This window comes from Diorhabda sublineata, chromosome 2 (genome assembly GCF_026230105.1).
Source record: "Diorhabda sublineata isolate icDioSubl1.1 chromosome 2, icDioSubl1.1, whole genome shotgun sequence".
NCBI classification, from domain to species: Eukaryota; Metazoa; Arthropoda; class Insecta; order Coleoptera; family Chrysomelidae; genus Diorhabda; species Diorhabda sublineata.
Genome location: NC_079475.1, coordinates 18,979,313 through 18,997,691, shown reverse-complemented (window position 1 = coordinate 18,997,691; position 18,379 = coordinate 18,979,313). Strand labels below are relative to the sequence as shown.

At 32.2% G+C, this 18,379-nt stretch overlaps 1 protein-coding gene and 1 long non-coding RNA gene across 2 annotated transcripts; one reads left to right on the top strand and one right to left on the bottom strand.

Annotated features, from left to right (window-relative positions):
- Positions 1–1,207: 1,207 nt before the first annotated feature.
- On the bottom strand, positions 1,208–17,195 carry LOC130440561 (aldo-keto reductase family 1 member B1-like). The gene is made up of 6 exons (XM_056773811.1): positions 16,831–17,195; positions 6,642–6,926; positions 5,306–5,506; positions 3,472–3,671; positions 3,182–3,337; positions 1,208–1,291 (listed from the first exon to the last, which is right to left on the bottom strand). Exons 1-6 carry the CDS (start codon positions 16,903–16,905, stop codon positions 1,249–1,251), a joined length of 960 nt encoding a protein of 319 aa, XP_056629789.1. The 5' UTR covers positions 16,906–17,195; the 3' UTR covers positions 1,208–1,248.
- Positions 11,558–16,548, top strand: LOC130440563 (uncharacterized). The gene is made up of 3 exons (XR_008909550.1): positions 11,558–13,224; positions 14,081–14,235; positions 14,402–16,548. It is a non-coding gene; the product is annotated as an uncharacterized LOC130440563 (long non-coding RNA).
- Positions 17,196–18,379: the final 1,184 nt, after the last annotated feature.

Here is an 18,379-nt window from a genome sequence, read left to right as displayed (position 1 = left end):
GATAAAATATTCTCAAGGCCGATTCAAAAACTTGAGTTTCCGTTTGCCGTTGCCGTTGCCGTTCGCGGGTGACATTTGCCATTGCCGAACGTGGATGACGTTAGCCGATTGACATCTATTGACCCTATTCATAAGCTTGACGTTGTCGCCGTTAAGCTAAACATTTTGTTATGCCTTTTGACGCATGTTCACCTTTTTTTCGTGGTATTTTTGTTATTGTTTTTAATCCAGTTTATATGAACGATATTATGGAGAATAACGGGGAGAGAGTATTGGGTAAAATCACGTGATAAACGCAAACGGATATGATTGGCTCTTTTCTATTGCTACGAACGGCCGAATTGAAAAGATAAAATTCGTTTATGTTTGAAGTCACCAACGGCAGACAGCGATGTCAAACGGCAACTATGAATAGTCTTATGCATTTCAATGTTTTTTAATTTTGTATCAGCAAACGTCAGCGGCAACGGCAAACGGAAAATCGGGTTTGTGAATCGGCCTATAAACATAGTAATACTGAATGTTTTTCGTATCCATTTTTTAGGTTATGGTTCATCATTCTATCAATCGTGATTTTCTTTTCTTTCTTATTTTACTCAAATATTTCACTCTATCAGTCTTTTCTTGTTTCCACGTTCATTTTTTAATGAAATTCTTAGAAATGTGTGTATATATCTTCATTGCATCTCTTTTCTTGTTCTAGCTATTTTTTCAATTCATTTTGATTATTCAAGGTACCTAGAATCATGTTCGAATCCAGGTTTTGCAAACAGGCGTTTTTTGACGTTTCCATGTCAATATCAAAATCGGAGAAACGTGATTTGTATTTTAAATGTCAAATTAGTAATAATTTATCTAAAGGTATCCTTTGATTCATCGAGGATCATTTGCGTGTGCTTTTGAAAACGGCATTATAATGCATGTCACAAAAATATACGTCTGGAGAATATGAAGGATAAGGGAAGTCAGTAAATTGAAAAATTAATCTGCTTTTCAAATGTCCTCGAATGAATTGACGAGCGGTAGTCAACTTCTGCTGAATATATTCATCTCGAAATGCAAAATTACGTACTCGACAGGATTAACCTAAATCAAAAATAAGGCTTGTGAAAATTTCTATATGTATCTCTCTTGATTAATGTTAATTGAAATTCAACAAATTGTTCTGAATTTGGTACATATAATGAATATTCACAAATGAAACAAGTTTGTATTGATGACACTTTATTTTTTTAATACAATAATTGATCAGTATTCATCATTGAATGGGTAGTGAGGATGTCCAACAGCCCTGAAAAATAAAATTTACATGATATATAACTAGAAAATGAGAATTCAATGGGATATATTCATAACAACATAAATGTCTAAATCAGTCCACGTATTTAGGAAAAAGTTTTGTGTATGAATTCTATTTTTGATCTCTCTGAATAATGATTACAATCTCAAAATAAAATGACACTAAGATATGTTTCATAATACAAACACGCCGTTAATATTCTAATAATCAGAAAGTTTCTTTTCACCATTAGCACTTCAACTATTACCTTCTCTATTCTTTCCTGTTAGCCTTTGACACATTTTACTTTTCTGGATCTCCATTTTTTATTATTTCAGTTACGACCAAATATATGTCTTCCAGAACTTTTTATTTGATATAATAGAAGTTTTTTTACATACCATGTTACTGTTTCCCACATTGAAATTTTTAGTTTTCATGATCAAAAATCGTATTTCTTCTCTTAAGCTCTAACATTGTGTGAATCAAAAATGAGAATTTTTCAGGAGAGCAAAAGAACTGTGCTTCTTTATATATCGTGTTCATAATACGCGTTGTTAGAACTTAAGCGACGATTTCTACTTTTGATTGACCAATGCACTTTCATAATTTTCTCATTCGTGCTCGTTGCTTGTTCATTATCTAATATTATTAACCAATGGAATGACTTTCAAAACCAAAAAAGGCATTTTTCTGATTTATGCGGAGTTGCAACTTATTCGACGATTTTTACTTTTTAATCACCAATATATTTTCTTAATTTTCTCATTTGTGATCGTTGCTTGTTGCTAATATTCCTTACTAATTTTAATTTATAATTTTCAATTTATGGTTTTTATTATTTTATCCAAATGAGAATCATTTTAAACAACAGAATTTCAAAATTCTGCGAACAGACAAAAAGTGAAGCGATCTTGGGAATTGAGGTCATCTAAAAGTAGGTTCCAATTCTAACTTAATTTTTAAAGAGATTTTTCTACCACAAGTTCTTATAACTCCATCGGTTTAGAGCTTAGTTGAGTGCAAAACACCATGATTTCTTTTAGTGCCCAATTGATTTCCTTTTTGGAAAAGCTGGAACGAGACAGACAAAATTGGTATAGTATTGTTGTAATTCTATTCACCCCGACGTTTCCTTCGAATTTCCTTCTTCAATATAATAATTTCAATAGCGTACCATTTGATAAGGCTTTGTATAGTAGATAAATAATTCCTTTTCAGTTCACTATAGACCCAATATCACTTGACAAGCCATCAATGCGAGCTTTGAAGTCCTTTATGTGACCTCACTATGCTCCAGTCATGATATTTTCCATTTAACGTATTCATGTGTCATAATTTTTCATTGCTTTTCTATAATTTCATGGAAAATGCTTTCATTCTTTTGCGATTTAAACGAGAATTGTAGATTTCGATATACCTAATTGATTCAATTTCGTTCAAGCAACTCAATCAGTACACTAACTTTGAATGCTTTTTTGTATATCTAACATTTTCTGAATGTTTTGAACCTGATTCGTGGTTGATATACAGTGTCTGCCGATCCATGTACACCGGTTTCAAAATTTATTTAGTGAGAGTCTAGAAAAAACATCCATGCCATGTTGAAAACGTTGAAACAAATTACGTATGATACAATCATAATATATTCACACAAAATCCCACTAATTTTCAATCATTCATAATATTCGACAAAACTCTCAGAAAACTGTAAGCTCAAATACTACGTCCAACAAGTTGGCACAATCGGAGTAATTGCAATCGATATACTGCCACTAATACAATCTACTTTGAAGAATAAAAATTTTTGATTTGTTTATGTTTCAAATTTACCTCAAACATCATGCTATACTACATGTGAAAAGTTTGTTTTCCATTATATCATACTATCGGATTACTTACTCAACAAACCAACAAACTCTTCCATTACAGTCAAACGTATCAAATACTGCAACATCTTCAGGAGTCAATTCAAAGTCAAAAATATTTATGTTTTCTGTTATCCTTTTCTTATTGACGGATTTTGGAATTGGAATAACTCCTTGTTGGAAGAGATACCTATAAGATAATACAAATATCATTTATTTTTTGGCGGCAATACAATTAAACCAATGTTTATCGAACTAAAAGCTTTGACTCTAATTATGATCTACTTGTACTATAACATTTTCAAGTTAAATAATATTTGATACCTCAAAATAACTTGCGCACTGGATTTCTTATATTTTTCGGCAATAGCCTTCACTTTAGGATCTTCAGTAAGAATTGGATCGGTAGGCTTAGCCCATGGTCTATCTGGTGATCCCAAGGGACTGTAAGCTGTTACTGCTATATTTTTGGATTTACAAAATGCGATGAGCTTTTTTTGATTCAAGTACGGGTGACACTCGATCTAAAGATGAAAATAGATTGAACTGAGTAAATAATGAATCAGTTTCCAGAATTTCAGAAGTCATTACTTCTAGGCTTCTAGCTTTTTAGTCGTTTAAATATTTCGGAGACCGCCAGGTTTATATGAATAAACAAATATATAGGTGTTCCGGGAATTGATGCAAAAATTTTAATGGTGAATAGATGACGTGAAAATAATGCTGTGACTTAGAAAAATTCTTAAACCATCCCTCATTTCTGAGTTATGTGCCTCTAAATTTGCGAAATCGGAGCTTATTTTTGAGAATATTTTCTAAATTATACATTTTTACATACATCGTTGTAGATGCCAAGGAAACCGTTCGTCATAAAGAGACATTCTGATTATTAAGACAAAATCAAACATTTCTAATTGAGCTGCATACTGTTGATAACCGTGTTCCTTACATAAGGAAAACATTGAAATATAGGAGAATTTAGGTGGTTAGCCTACAAATTATCAAATGAGAACAAAAAAAACTATAATAAATGTTCGGTGTGGACACACAAAGTTCCGGAGTCTACGGAGGATATTTATTTGAGCTTGAAAGAGCATTTTAAGATTCTGCCTCATAGCATCACAATTGGATTTCATTATATCGATCATTTCGTTCTTTGTGTTTACCGGTGTTGCATATACCAAGCTATCCTCAAAAAAATTAATTGATTGTTTTAATTCCACCTACTTGGAAAAATATTATTAAGATGATTTTTTACATTATTTAGGAAGATGGTAGAGGCTTCTTCATGTACGAACCACATGTCTCTGCGAATTTTTAAAAGAATATCACATAAAATGGTGAGAAATCATTTCGCAGAAATTCTAAGTATCGCTGACAATTGAGATTGTGAAATTTGGAACTACTAAGATATTACTCACTATTCCTAAAAAGCTTGTTCTAATCAACTAACTTTTTTCACATTTAAATGTTTTCCTTATGTAAGTAACACGATGTTCGACAGTATGCAGTTCAATAAAAAATGTTTGAATGTGTTTTAATACCTCCTGTGAGTATTTCCAATAAAAAATTACAATTTATGATCATTTTCTTCATAATGTCCCTTTATGGCGAACGGTTCCTTGGCATATGCACCGATCTAAAAATCGGGATATCTCCTAAACAATAGATTTTATCAAGTTATTCAAAGAGTTGACAAATAAATGGAAAATACATTTTTGTTATCTTTAGATTTACAGGTTGTCCTTGTGAAAGTTACGGATCGTTAACCATTGAGCATGAGTCGCCTCTGGATAGTAGTGTAGAATTATTTATTTCGTCAATGGATATGGACATATGTAATCATCCATTAAAAATTCATAATGTTCGAATCTATAATTTAGAAAATATCCTTAAGTATATTCTGATTTCGCACCTTTAAATGCCTATAACTCAGAACTAGAGGGGCGTATGAGAAAAGTTCACGTCATCTGCTCACTTCTGAATTTTTTGCATCAAGTCCCGGATTAACCAATATATGAATGAGATGCTGATTCTTGGAAACGTGAGTTTTGATGATTAGATGAATCTTGCATCATAAAATTTAGACTTGAAATTCAATTTACTTCCGGAGAATGAGACGAAAATAGTTGTGAAAACAATGAATAATGAAAATTACCTGATTATTAACAGGTTTGATTGTGGCATTTTCTAATACTCTTTCTAATTGTCTTTTATTGAAGTTGGATACACCAATAGATTTAGTTAAGCCCTTTTTAGCTACTTCTTCCATAGCTTTCCATGTGTCAATATAGTCGACATCACTAAATACACATAGAACGTCATGATCGGGTCGTTTTGGTAGTAATGCACCTCCTTCCTATTAAAAAAAGAGTAGCAGTAGTTTATTTTGAGAAACGTATGTATATTTTGTACCCCGGACAGGGATCAACCATTAAATAATTCTGAATTACTATGAATTTTGTTGCTTCTTTAAATAATAATGAATAATAATTCATCGTAATCTTTGCTTTGCATGTCACGGATACCCAAGACCATTCTTTACAATCTTTTAAAATGCTACAAGGGTAAAAATAATCGTTGCATTACAAGTTAAACTAAACTAAGTAGTAGGTTATGAATGGAACACACTTAGTCTTTTTTAACGTAACTTAATAGTCTCCTAATTCTAAAAGAAAATCCTTAAGATGGGAGGTACGGTGATCGATCTGGTTATACTATTAAACCTTGTCGTCCTAATCCAAATACTGCCCAACTGTATCGCAAAGTGTTGAAAAGCAACATGCTATTGGAATCTTATTTCACAATTAACAAATTCTTCTAAATTATATTTTCCAACGATCAACGGCGATTCAGAAATTTTTCATGAAAAATGAGTACACTGTAGTGCAATCACTGGTATTTTATCAGCTAAAGTCCTTATCTTTTCACTAATTGAAGCATTTAAACTTTCGGTTCAGTTCAATAGTAATGCAAATGACAGAAGATATTTCTTATGCAAGGTAAAAGTATAAGATTAGAGCTCCAGGTTATATTGCCTTCAGGTACTAAGCGATTTTTACGAGCACAGATAGTGCTATTTGTTCAAATAAAGCTCTAGATGAAATGTATTGAATTGAAAAGTTTGTTGTATTTACAATTGCAGGAGATCAAATAATTCTGGAATTAAGAGTATAAATCGGTAGCACTCATGTTTGGTAGTGCTGAAATAACACTAGATACGTGCCCAGGTACAGAAACAGCAGAAAAAATGTAATATCAACACAAAAAATATCGATTATTGTACCGAATTGTTCAAGAAAGTTAATCATGCAAATATCTGTTAACGACTATAATACTTTAAGAAAAATGTACTCATTCTTTTTTCGGGAAAAAACTGATTTCACATAAAATGACATTTGGTTACCTCTAATTAGTGATACAATATCAAAACATTTTGCCGTCACAGAAGTTTCTAGACCCGATAAATACTGAAATGGAAGATAGATAAATACCTTTAAAGCCGCTGGCCAATGAATCAAGTATAAGTCCAAATAATCTAAACACAAATTTTTCAATGATTCTTTCAATGTTGGTTCGACAAGATCAGGTCGCATGAATGAAGGCCATAGTTTACTGGTAATAAATAGCTCTTCTCTTTTGACAACACCGCTAGCAATTTTTTCTTTAAGTGCTGCTCCAACTTCGGCTTCGTTTTCATAGTAATACGCACAGTCGATATGTCTGTAACCAGCATCGATAGCATCTTTTACTGCCTGAGTTACTTCACCTGGTTTCGACTGAAATAAAAATATAATCCATATAATTATTGATATAACGTTCTGGCTATAAAATCACATAGTTTCATCAATCTAAAGCCATATAATGGATAAAGTCACCTTGTTTAAGTGAAAACTTGATGTAACAAAAGCTAACAATATTTTCAATGATTCGAATGTATTGAAAAATATTTTCTTGAATTTTAAATGTGATTAATAATATTTTAATAACTTTCAAGTGTTTCTCTCTCTGTGATTGAAATTAGAGTAAAACTGTTTTTTTTTCACAGTTATGTTTTTTTCCAGATTAACTAAGAACCATCATGTTAACGTCTATTCGGATACATCGTGAATGGAATAGTTTTTCATTCAATTTAAGCATTGACATTGACAAGTTCAATAACAATACTTGATACTACAATTGATTTCAGGCAAGAATAGATTTCATGTTCGTTTATTCTACTTTGCACATCTATGATAAGACTCCTCATTGAACAAATAATGTGATTTTATCCAAGAGAAACTGTATATTTAGTGCGTGTGAAAGAAATAATTCAGATTAATGATGAAAAGCGAGAAGCGAAAACGTCGCGTCGACGGATCAGCAAAGATGTTTCTAATCATGACCCCTTTCAAATAAAAAAATATTATCACAAACATTCAAAGTTTGAACCCGTTTTGACATTGTTGAGATCCTGTGGAAACTGTCGTATAAAATATATCTTAAACAATGCAGTTTCTATTTCAAAATAAAAAAAAATAAAAAGGATTCATAGAATTTTAAAATCTGTTAAAATATGTTAATCTGTCTACATAGGGAAGAATTACAAAGATTCAAAAGTTTTTGCAACGGAATCTAATACACGAAAAAGAGAATTTTAAAAAATGGTTCACAATCATGAGAACGAAAAAGCTATAAATGATAAAAAAAGACCCGAATAATTTAGGTAAAACTTATAGTGTATTTTTTAATGTAAATAATTCTTACTTACTTACTTACTTACTCCTACGGGAGTAAGGATAAATTAAGTTTTTTTTTATTAGAACAAATTTCTATTTTCATTTTCATTTTGATATTTATGATGTAGGTGATCTATTGATTGATATAAATACTCAAATATTTTGATAAAGACTTAAATGAGTCGAAACGACAATTTTCATCGGCCTTTCAAAAATTATTTGAAAAAACTAATTTTAAAACAGGAGATACCTAGAATAAAGAACATTTAAAAGCATAAATATATCGAAAGGTCTAAGAAATAAGATATTAAAGAAAAATTATACAAAAATAGACAAATCCTGTATTTTCTGAGTATAATTTGCGATGCTCTTTTGCTTGATTCAAATTTTTTTTAAAATGTCAATATGATTCGAAAACACGAAAAACCAAATTGTCTCCAATAGGATGTCATTTCAAATAAATGGTTGTAGAGTAGACCATCTGTTGATAATTTCAAGATTCTTGATTATGACAGACTCTGAGGATAACGTATTTGAGTTGCTCCAATTGACTCATCTTGTCATCAACAAATGAGGTAGTCTTTCCACAGATTTAGAAGTCGAAGATATCATTAATGAATATCAGAGAGAGAATTGAACGTAGAATTGATTTTTGACTGATACCACTATTGAACTATTGATGTATGGATTTGTAGATGCATTTAGGTTGTACTTGATAAGTTGTCGATTTCGAAGGGGTTATTTGAACCATTCCAAAAGATTACCACGAACGCGATAACATGGTATTTTATTTATTCAAGTTTCACAATCAAAACACTATAAAATTTCTAAGCAAACACAAAATACCAATGTGGTGAACATATTTCTGTCTCCCTCGATTATTTTTGAAAAAAATGTGGTAGAGCACACAGTCTATAATTACAGGCTTCAGATTCATCCCAACCTTCATGAAATGATATTTTCATAGTGGTCTCTAGGCAGTTTGAAAAGAAGTCATATAATTTTTAGGTATTAATTACTACATCAGGTAGACTACAAAATATTTCTAAATGCATTTAATATCGAATGATGCTTAGACTATGTAGAAGTTTGAATATATTGACTTATCTAAGAAAGAATTTACTATAGTGATTGTTTTTTAAAATAACAAGAAGGAAAAGGACATAACAAAGTGGATGACAGTCCTATAATCATGAATTCAACGTTGGAATAAGTGAATTGCTAGCAAATGGCAGTATTTTGAACGAAATAAATTCATATTTTATTATCTCTTCACTTTATTTTAAATGAAATAACTATTTTACTTTTTCATCACATTCTATTATTTAACTATCAACTAATTTCGATTATTTTCTAAAAACAATAATGAAAATTGGTAAAATAAGAATAAGTATAACTACAAATGATTTACTAAGTACTTTTAAATTGAAATAGGTTACGACTGGCTAAATTATTCTAGTCCATTGGCTTATAATGAGTTCACCACTTTCTTCTAGCTTGCATAAAACGAAACTTCCTTTTTCTTTTGTACAGAAACGAATTGATAGGATAGGATCTGTGCTTGTAATTTTAGTAATATTTTCAACAAAAATATCTCCTCCTTCCATATCAACACCTAGTGATTTATCTCAGTATTTATATTTTTTCACCTTGAATATATAAATGTTTCCAATAATTAACGATTATTTCTACTATCAGGTTATTTATCAATAGCAGTGCACTTCAGCTTTTTTAACATAATCTGATTTATATTATTATTTAATTATCTAATTCCGAGTTCAAGAGCTGACAACATATATTAGGCTAGGGGCTTTAGACAAGGTAGAAGGATTTGAATTGTAAATTGAAATATCCGTTGTATACGAAATAGATTCAGGTTGACTGGATGCGGTTATTTTACTGTATGCGAGGATTGCTACTTATGTTTTCAAATAGACAAATAAAAACAAATATTTGTGATAAGATATGGCTCTATCCTTCTAAAAAATATTCTCTTTTGATATCAATACACTTTTGCATGCGTTTGAACGAACTGTCGAAGCATTTCTTCCATTCCAATTGAGGTACCTCCAAAAAATGTGATTTAAACACATTATCCTCTTCAGGTGTCGAAAAACATTAACCTCGCAATATATTTTTGATCTGCGGGAATAAGTAGTATTCATTGGGTTCCAAACAACGGATGACCCTTCAATTTGATTTGTTGGATTTGGCTATTGTTCAAAAATCCATACTGTCGATTGTTGTTTAGTTTCGGGTTCATATGCATAGATACATGATTTGTAAAATTTGTTAAAGACGCATAAGATTTCTTCACCAATTTTTTACACCAAACCAACAAGATGGTCAAATTATGCGGTATCTAACGCGAACGAATCTTTTTGACAATCAAATGTTCACGCAATATTCAATGTATGCCAGTGGAACTAATGCCCAACTATCCCTCAATCTCATTGTAAGTCAGATGACGAACTTGCAATATCAATTTACACACAGCATTGAATTTTTCTGGTACAACAGCCGATTTTGGGCGACCTTCACGGAATTTATCCTATAGCAAAGAGCGTCTACGAATACATTCTGATATCCAGCGATGTAAGGTGGTTTGTCACCAAAAGTCAAAGCGAGTTGATCGGCACATTGCAAGATGAATGTTACAAGTATCTGTAAGCAACTAAACTTACACTCATATGACAACATATACTGAGTACGATCACCATTGAAATTGTCATAGCCAATTTATGTCAAATTTATGATGGTAATCTTAGTAAGCTTAAGTAGTAACTCTCGTATAATCTTTTCAAACAAAGTTACCTAAATTTTTTTTCGAGCGCGTTTTGATAAGCTTCTTTTCTCTAAACTTATAAATGTTTGAAGAAAGTATCTCTCAGATAATCTATAATCATAACATGTATTGTTATTTAAAAATAGTATTGCTTCCAGAGCCATGAATAAGTACTTCTAAGCTGAAGAAATCGATGGTGTAGATTGGTCTGCTTAAGATCCTGTTGTAAGCTCTGGGATTTCCATGTTTTGAATATGTTTAGGATATATTTTCTAAGAAAATTGGAGTTCTCTTACAAGTCGCTTCATTGGAAAAAAGTTCTTAATTATTCATCTAGTAAAAAGCATACGCAACATACTATACCAATACTATTTCACGTATGTTTCCTCTAAGAAAAAAAGCTGTAATTTCATCAAACGATGAAAAATAGACAAACAATCAGTGTTTATTAACTTTCAAAACTAATAAATTTGATTATTATAATATATTGATAGCAGCAATCACTTATGGTGCATTTACTTCAACTAGTGTATCTCTACTATCATGTGTTGAGACAAGAAGTGACAGTTCCGGCTTGCCATGCTATAGTAGCAGAGACAGTGAAATTGTGTTAAAAGTTGATGTTTAACAATATATTAACATTAAGAGTTTTCTTTCACGTTCCAAAGAAACTCACGAAATAGATCTACCGTGTTGATTTAATTACTTTAAAAACTGATAATAAGTGATTATAAGCGATATAAATGTCTGGGAACAGTCAGGAGAAACTTTTTCTTTCAAACAGGTTATTAACTATTCGAGAACTTTATTAAAAGCTTGGAATATCGTATAGGTAAGAAACCGATCAATGGCTTCTTCTTAATTATAACTAAGCGATGTGTCTCATGTGCCTTTTAATTCATACGCTTGTGGCATCTAGAAGTTTTCCTGTCTTCCACATTGGCATTATACACCAGATTTCTAGCTTTCTCCAAAAATGAATACTCTACTGAAAATAAAACATTTTGGCACCCTTTTTGACATTGAGAATGACACGTATTTTTTATCACGACTTTTATGTCGGATTCATATAAGTACTGAAATCGTCTTTTTGAATAAATTACGATATATAAACAGATAATGTTATTGATACCATTCTCATATTCCTTTTTTGCATATGAAATTAATTCAAATACTTCAAAAGAACGAATATAAGTTGTTTTCTTAAGATAAGATATGAAATTGAAAATAATATATTTATTCATATCATTCATAGTATTACGTAAGATTGATACTGACTAAAATTTCAAAATCTTATTTGAGGAAATAGTAAAATAACTAAATTGATATTGGAATGAATTAACATATAGCTAGTACAATGAATTGTTAGGGGAGTCTTGTAATTAATGATGCTAGTACGGACACAATACGTGATTGGTGCTAAAAGTATCGTCATGAATCCTCGGAGTAGGGCGAGGCTACATAACTTGATGCTTCGTTAAATATTTAATATCGTGTTGAAGCACACTGCTTGTCCGAAGTGTGCCGTTTTCTGAATTCTGAATTCGTTACTCAATACAAAAACAATTTTTATTTCCACTTTAACGCGTTTCTTTGGTCTGAGTAATTAAGAAAGCTTCTTCCTTTTTGGATACTGTCCTTTTTTGTATCATAGCCGATAGATCACTACTAATATTTTAGTTAATCTTTCAGCAAAACTTGATACAATTTTCTTCTTCTTCCTACTTAAAAATAACAAAGACACCGTCAATAAATACACATCGTTTACGAACTAACACATCCGCAACTTCGCATAAAAATGATTTTGTACACACTCAATATGCCTAACAAAAGTTGCTCGGAAGTTTTAATAAAGCTTGGGTATCGCATTTTACAAAAATTTAATAGAATTCTATTGAATTGGATCTTAAATAATCAATCAGTATGAGACTGATCACAAACATATATTCATACTTGTGTATGACTATTATGCATGGTAAAAAGTTCTCATAATCAATATTGAATTGTATATAATGATATTAGAGAGTAACTATAACAAATTACGGAAATAACCATAAAAATGTCACAAAGACAGCAGTTATTTCATAACATGAATACATAGGGAAATTTGCCAACAAAACTGACAATCTTTATATTGTGGAGTGAATCTAGTTTTGAGATAATAATTCAGAAATCGACTTTATTACAGACATCAACTTCAGAACATGTAACACGGTGATGTGGTGGAGAGCCAGGATCCTCAATGTAAATAAACTAATGTAAAATATAGCATAACGTTAAGCAATTAGGAAGTGGATCGTATTAAGTCATTGTTGAGTTTTAGCGGCTGTAAAACTCCTTTGTAGGATAAAACTAAAGTTTTCTCAGTGTTTGTACAAAGAATGTGAAGCTTGTATATCTGGATCACTTCAGGTTTCTCTGGTGTCCGCAAATAAACTGAATTTATCATTAATTCTAAGTCTGTGACATCATTATTGAGTATCAAAGAAAGAGTTGGCCCTAAAAGTAACCACGAGGGACACCATTGCCAATTTGTAAACTACTCGAAACTACCAGATGTTTTCTACATTAAAGGTAAGATACAAACGAAGGAACACCTCGAATGCCATAAGACTCTGGTTTGTTAATCAAAATTTCATGATAAACATAATCGAAGCCCTTAGTGAAATCCCAATAAACCGAAGCCTGTAAAACTTATTATGAAGTGAGGCATATACTTCATTATCTATCGTTTATAGTGTATATTAATGTGTTCTGTTACCATGTGATAGTCAACAAAAATGATAAGGAATAATATTTTTTGACCTATTTGAATCATTAGGTCAAAAAATGGTTTTAAATTTAACAAGTTCAAATTTCAAAGCAAGTGATTAAATTATTTATACTGTGCGTTCATGAAGTAACGTAACTTGCCAATATTTGTTTTTCTGGTAGGTTCACAGAACAAGTTTAGTGATATTGTTTTGCATAGAATTTAGGCCATCTGTATGGCTTGATTCTAAGTATACAGATAGAAATAACCCACAGACATATTTTTTTAAATATCATAACATGTAAATTTTCCAATTCCTCGTCATCCATTGAATCAGTAATTTACTGCATACTTTTCACTTAAAAATTTGAATTATCTTCTTCTATTCGACAATCTCTAAGTCTATCATAAAAAGCTAAGTCGGAACAATGCAATTGCTGATTTGATGTTCCAAAGAATCTCAATCAGATTTTATTCTGTACGCAATGGTATAAAGATATCCTCAAAAAAGGGTCACAAAGCGATGAATCTAAAGTTGACTTTGGGAATTCTATTGTGCCCCTTCTTTAAATCCATTTATCTGGTGAAACTCAATTTAAGTGATTTCGAATAGCAATACTGAAGTATATTGTTGCATTATCCTTTTGAAAACCATTGTAATTATTTTTTTTATTGCAGGATCTATGCAATTTCTGAACAAATCTGAATACTTTGGTCGATACAAATAGCTAGGCTATTACAAACATCCATTTCCAAAAACCACCAATTGACTCAGTGATTTTGTAAAGTGAATACGTGTGTTAAGTGCAGAGAATGCGAACTCAGGTAGTCAGGTAAGACTCTGACGAAACTTTCGTTGTCTAGACACAGCCTCTAATGTTTTATGAAGTAAAATACCTGCGTATAAAAGAATTGCGTTCATCAACGCAAATTTGATTGTGCGGAGATTATCCGTTTTATTTCTCTTCTAAGAAGTACGACTTGATATTCTATTTTTAGGTATTTAGGAATTTCAGATCAAGATAGGAAAACCAAAATCCAGGCGTTCAGCCTGAAAAATAGGGAACCATGTGATTCAGGCACTTCAGTAGAAAGAAATAGGAGAAAGTTTGAAGCAATAATATGGAAATAGGAACAAGAAAACTATGGAAAGGTTTGAAGTACAACAAAAAAGCGGAAAAGGGCGATCGCTCCAGTAACATAGATAATAAAAGAGAGAAGATTGGATGCGAGAGCCTTAAAAGTCAAATAATGGAAGCCAGAAGATCTGAAGAAACTGAAGTGATCATCAAGAAAAAATAAGGAGATAAGAAGAAAAAAAGCCGGAAAGAAGGCCACTTCCATTCATATTAAAGTCCCCACTTGTATGGACAGCAATACAGAAGGAGCAAGTGCGGAGGAAAATCGGTACCCAGCGCAAAACGAGAATTCACAAGGAGAAAATCACAACACCAACAAAAGAGAATTTCAATAAAACTAAAATGCTATTAAGCGAATAGAAAGAAGAAATTGAGTGGTATACTCAACGAAGAAAAAGATAGGAAGCTAGTCGTGAAAGAACTGGCAGAAAAGACCCCCGCGTCGGACATTGAAATACAGCTGAGGGAAAATGGACTCAAGCCAAAGAGAGTATAGCAATTGACGAGCTGTACACAGTAAAACGCGAAAACAGCCGAAAATTACTACTAATATTCATGGTAATATTAGAGCCAGTAGAAGAGCAGTCCTACAACAAAACTGATATACCTATGCCACACAAAGTGTGGTTGAAGAAAAAATAAACACGACGGACCTGTACAATGCTACAGGTGCCAAGGCATCCACCACGGACGTTCACCTCGTGAGATGCGCGGAAGTCCACAGGGCAGTGGACTCCATCCTCGGAAAATTTGAGGAGCCAAGACGTAGAAACTGCGGAGGAGAGCACTCAGCGGGGGTGCCCGAAGAACACCTCAAAAAATAAACCAGCCACGATAACACCACAATCAGGAGGCAGCTATAGCAGAACAAGGAACGCCTGAGCTATTGAGTATGCTGTAGAATGTGCAGACACTCATACTCGTAGCAATACTGATCGCCCAACATGTGATGAAAAATGAAGAACGACAACATTAATAGATTAAATTAAGTCAGTATATAATTCATAAAATATACAAAAAGACATACTAAAAAAATACAAAAAAAAACAAATAAAGAACCTTGGTCTTCCAAGGCAACCCACAAGAGGACAACTCTCGACACAGTAACTCCACACGTTAACTCCACACATAAACAAGTGCCGAGTTTTACATTAGGGACCGCTGTAAATGAGGCAAAGGGCCATTTGGATTAGATCCATTCTTGCCGTACAAGTTTGAAAAGGCTTTACCCAAGACAGCGAAAACACACGAACACATTGAGATTTCCAGGCCAAGAAGACAAGAGTGTATAGCCAACAGGCTAACTTTTAATGAAAAGATATGACTCCCTAAACCTGCCATAAAACTCAGGGGATAGAAAGGAGTCCACGCGTGAGCCTGCGATGCGAACGAGGATGAGGATCTGTTGAAAAGACAGGGGGTGGTGGAATGTCCATCCCCGCATCCATCAGTGGATTTATCTTGGGATTCTTATGGAAACGGGCTATCTCACGACCGCATGTGTGGGTGTGTGCTATTTCCAATATCTACAATTGTGACCATTAAATGTATCAACATAAATGTGGATTCGTAAAAAAAGACTATATTATTTATAATATGACTATTTGCAGCTTGCATTATGATTTTTCAAAATAAAATTCTGCAATCATGATCATCTTCATATAATTCTAATAGGTACTAACGTTACTTTATACAGATTCTCTCTAAATTTGTTGAAGACACATAAAATCATAATGTAATTCAAAATTTCACACAACGTACAAGCACTCTCTCTAGTTACGGTTTCTTGTTGGCCATTTTTAGCGTATTTTTTAGATTTTATCCTCCAAAAGTGCCGCAATCATCCAAATTGAAGTTTTGTTAATTTGGTTGTGACTTGAACCGTTATTGCTCACTATTAGTGAACATAGCTCTAAAATTTGAAATTACAATGAACATATTGCAACAAAAACAATGAGAAATAATGACATATAACATTTAAACATAGATAATGTCTACTTCAGAGCTGAATTTAAAATTATGCGACATTGGTAATGTATATGTATTTCAATAGATTACGAAAGAATGAATTGTACTTCTTAGTGGCAAATACAGATGGTGCTAATTATTAAAAAACAATCATAAAGTAAGTGAGCAAACCTATGAATACTGTATAATTATATTAGACGTAAAAATGAAAACAAGCAATCGAGAATAATAAAAGCACGCACCTAACATGTGAATGGAACTAATCTAATAATATCACAGCCACAGGCGTCACAAATAACAATGATTACTGTTAATACGTACTTTCCACGTGCCCAGGCCAAATGCCGGAATTGTTCTTCCATTATTCAATTTAATTAATGGTACTCTACTGGCCATATCGAGATCAAATTGCCGTCGCGGATTCAAAGGAATAACTAAATTTTCAGAAGAGTGAACCTTGTAAAATATATCTCACTTCATTAGTTATTCAAGGCTACGTTAAAAATACTCTAGTCGAGACTTTGATACAATGTTATCGGTAAATAGTAGACATTACATTAATAGTGATAAGGTTATATAATGATTTAATCACACCATACTACGAAAAATATTTTGGAAATTACGAGGGTTATCCGAAAAGCTTCTGACCTAATCTTTCACTTATTCACTTATCTGTACAGTTTAGAAATATATTTGCGCATGTGTTGACAAATTTCTAATAAGATTTCAGTCATTTTGAATTTTTAGTTTCTGTTAAAAAAAGCCAATATCAATGTGAGAATTAATTAAATTTCATATCAAACACCGTTTTAATTGCATTTGTTTGTTATAAAATTCTTATAAATTGGAAATATACACATAATTCATTAATTGGGATGAAAATTCTATTTCAGCCCCTATTGTTCTATGTTTATTATTCTTGCAGTAAAGTTAGTCATCCTCTATGTGTACTTCTATTTCACCTTAATTTTTCTAAATTTTATTTTCCCCCAGTACTTTATTTGTTCCCTTTAAACCTAATAACTCTCCGATTATTTTTATATCTTATTTTTCTTTTTCCTGCTTTCCTATTTGAGGACCACCCTAAACGTGAGACCCCTGAAATTTTATGCACAAAATCTAGCGATTAAAAAGAGTTTCGAGAGCAGTGGGATATGGACATATGGCTATAACATACAGGGATCTCCAAAAGGTTCTAACATCAAAATGTAACCTTCTTCCCAACTTATACAGCTTCGAACCTAAATTTAAATCCATCTTCTCTAATAGGTGAAAGTGGGAACATAATTATTCTGATTTCCTAAACCCAAAATGGAAATTTGGTATACGTATCGAGTAAATAATACTATTGGGAAAAGCCCCAATCTTTAAAACAGCAATTTGAGCCTGTACTGGACATTTAATCGACCAAAATCACAGGATCAAACGAATCTAAATTTGCTGAGATAATGGGCAACTCTCAGGATGGTAGTTACCATCTTTAAGGTGGTAAAAAACTGTATCGAGTGACTTGTGAATAAACAACTATGTGAAACTTGTGTGGATCACTGGATATTCTGGTATAAAAGGCAATGAAAGGGCAGACGTTACATAAAAAAGTGTAATGGACAGAAAAACGGTAAACACGTCTTACATTAAAAGTCTAATGACTAAAAGATCTGGAGACAGCTCACAACAAAAGTTTGATGGTCAGAAGAGCTGGAGAGGGCTTACATCAAAAGTTTAATGGACAGAAAAGCTGGAGACAGCTTTCTACAACTAAGTTCATTCCAAGAGCATGAGTTACTGAACACTATGGAAGAAAACCTGTACCAGCTCAAAATCTGTATCAGTCAAAGTCCTATCAAACGAATGTTGAACTCCAGCTATA

Coding starts and splice junctions, on each gene's coding strand:
- LOC130440561 (XM_056773811.1), bottom strand. CDS start 16,905: ATGGCCAGTAGAGTACCATTAATTAAATTGAATAATGGAAGAACAATT. Junction 6,927..16,830: donor TTGGCCTGGGCACGTGGAAA/GTACGTATTAAC, acceptor TTTTTATTTCAG/TCGAAACCAGGTGAAGTAAC. Junction 3,672..5,305: donor TCAAACCTGTTAATAATCAG/GTAATTTTCATT, acceptor TTTCATCTTTAG/ATCGAGTGTCACCCGTACTT.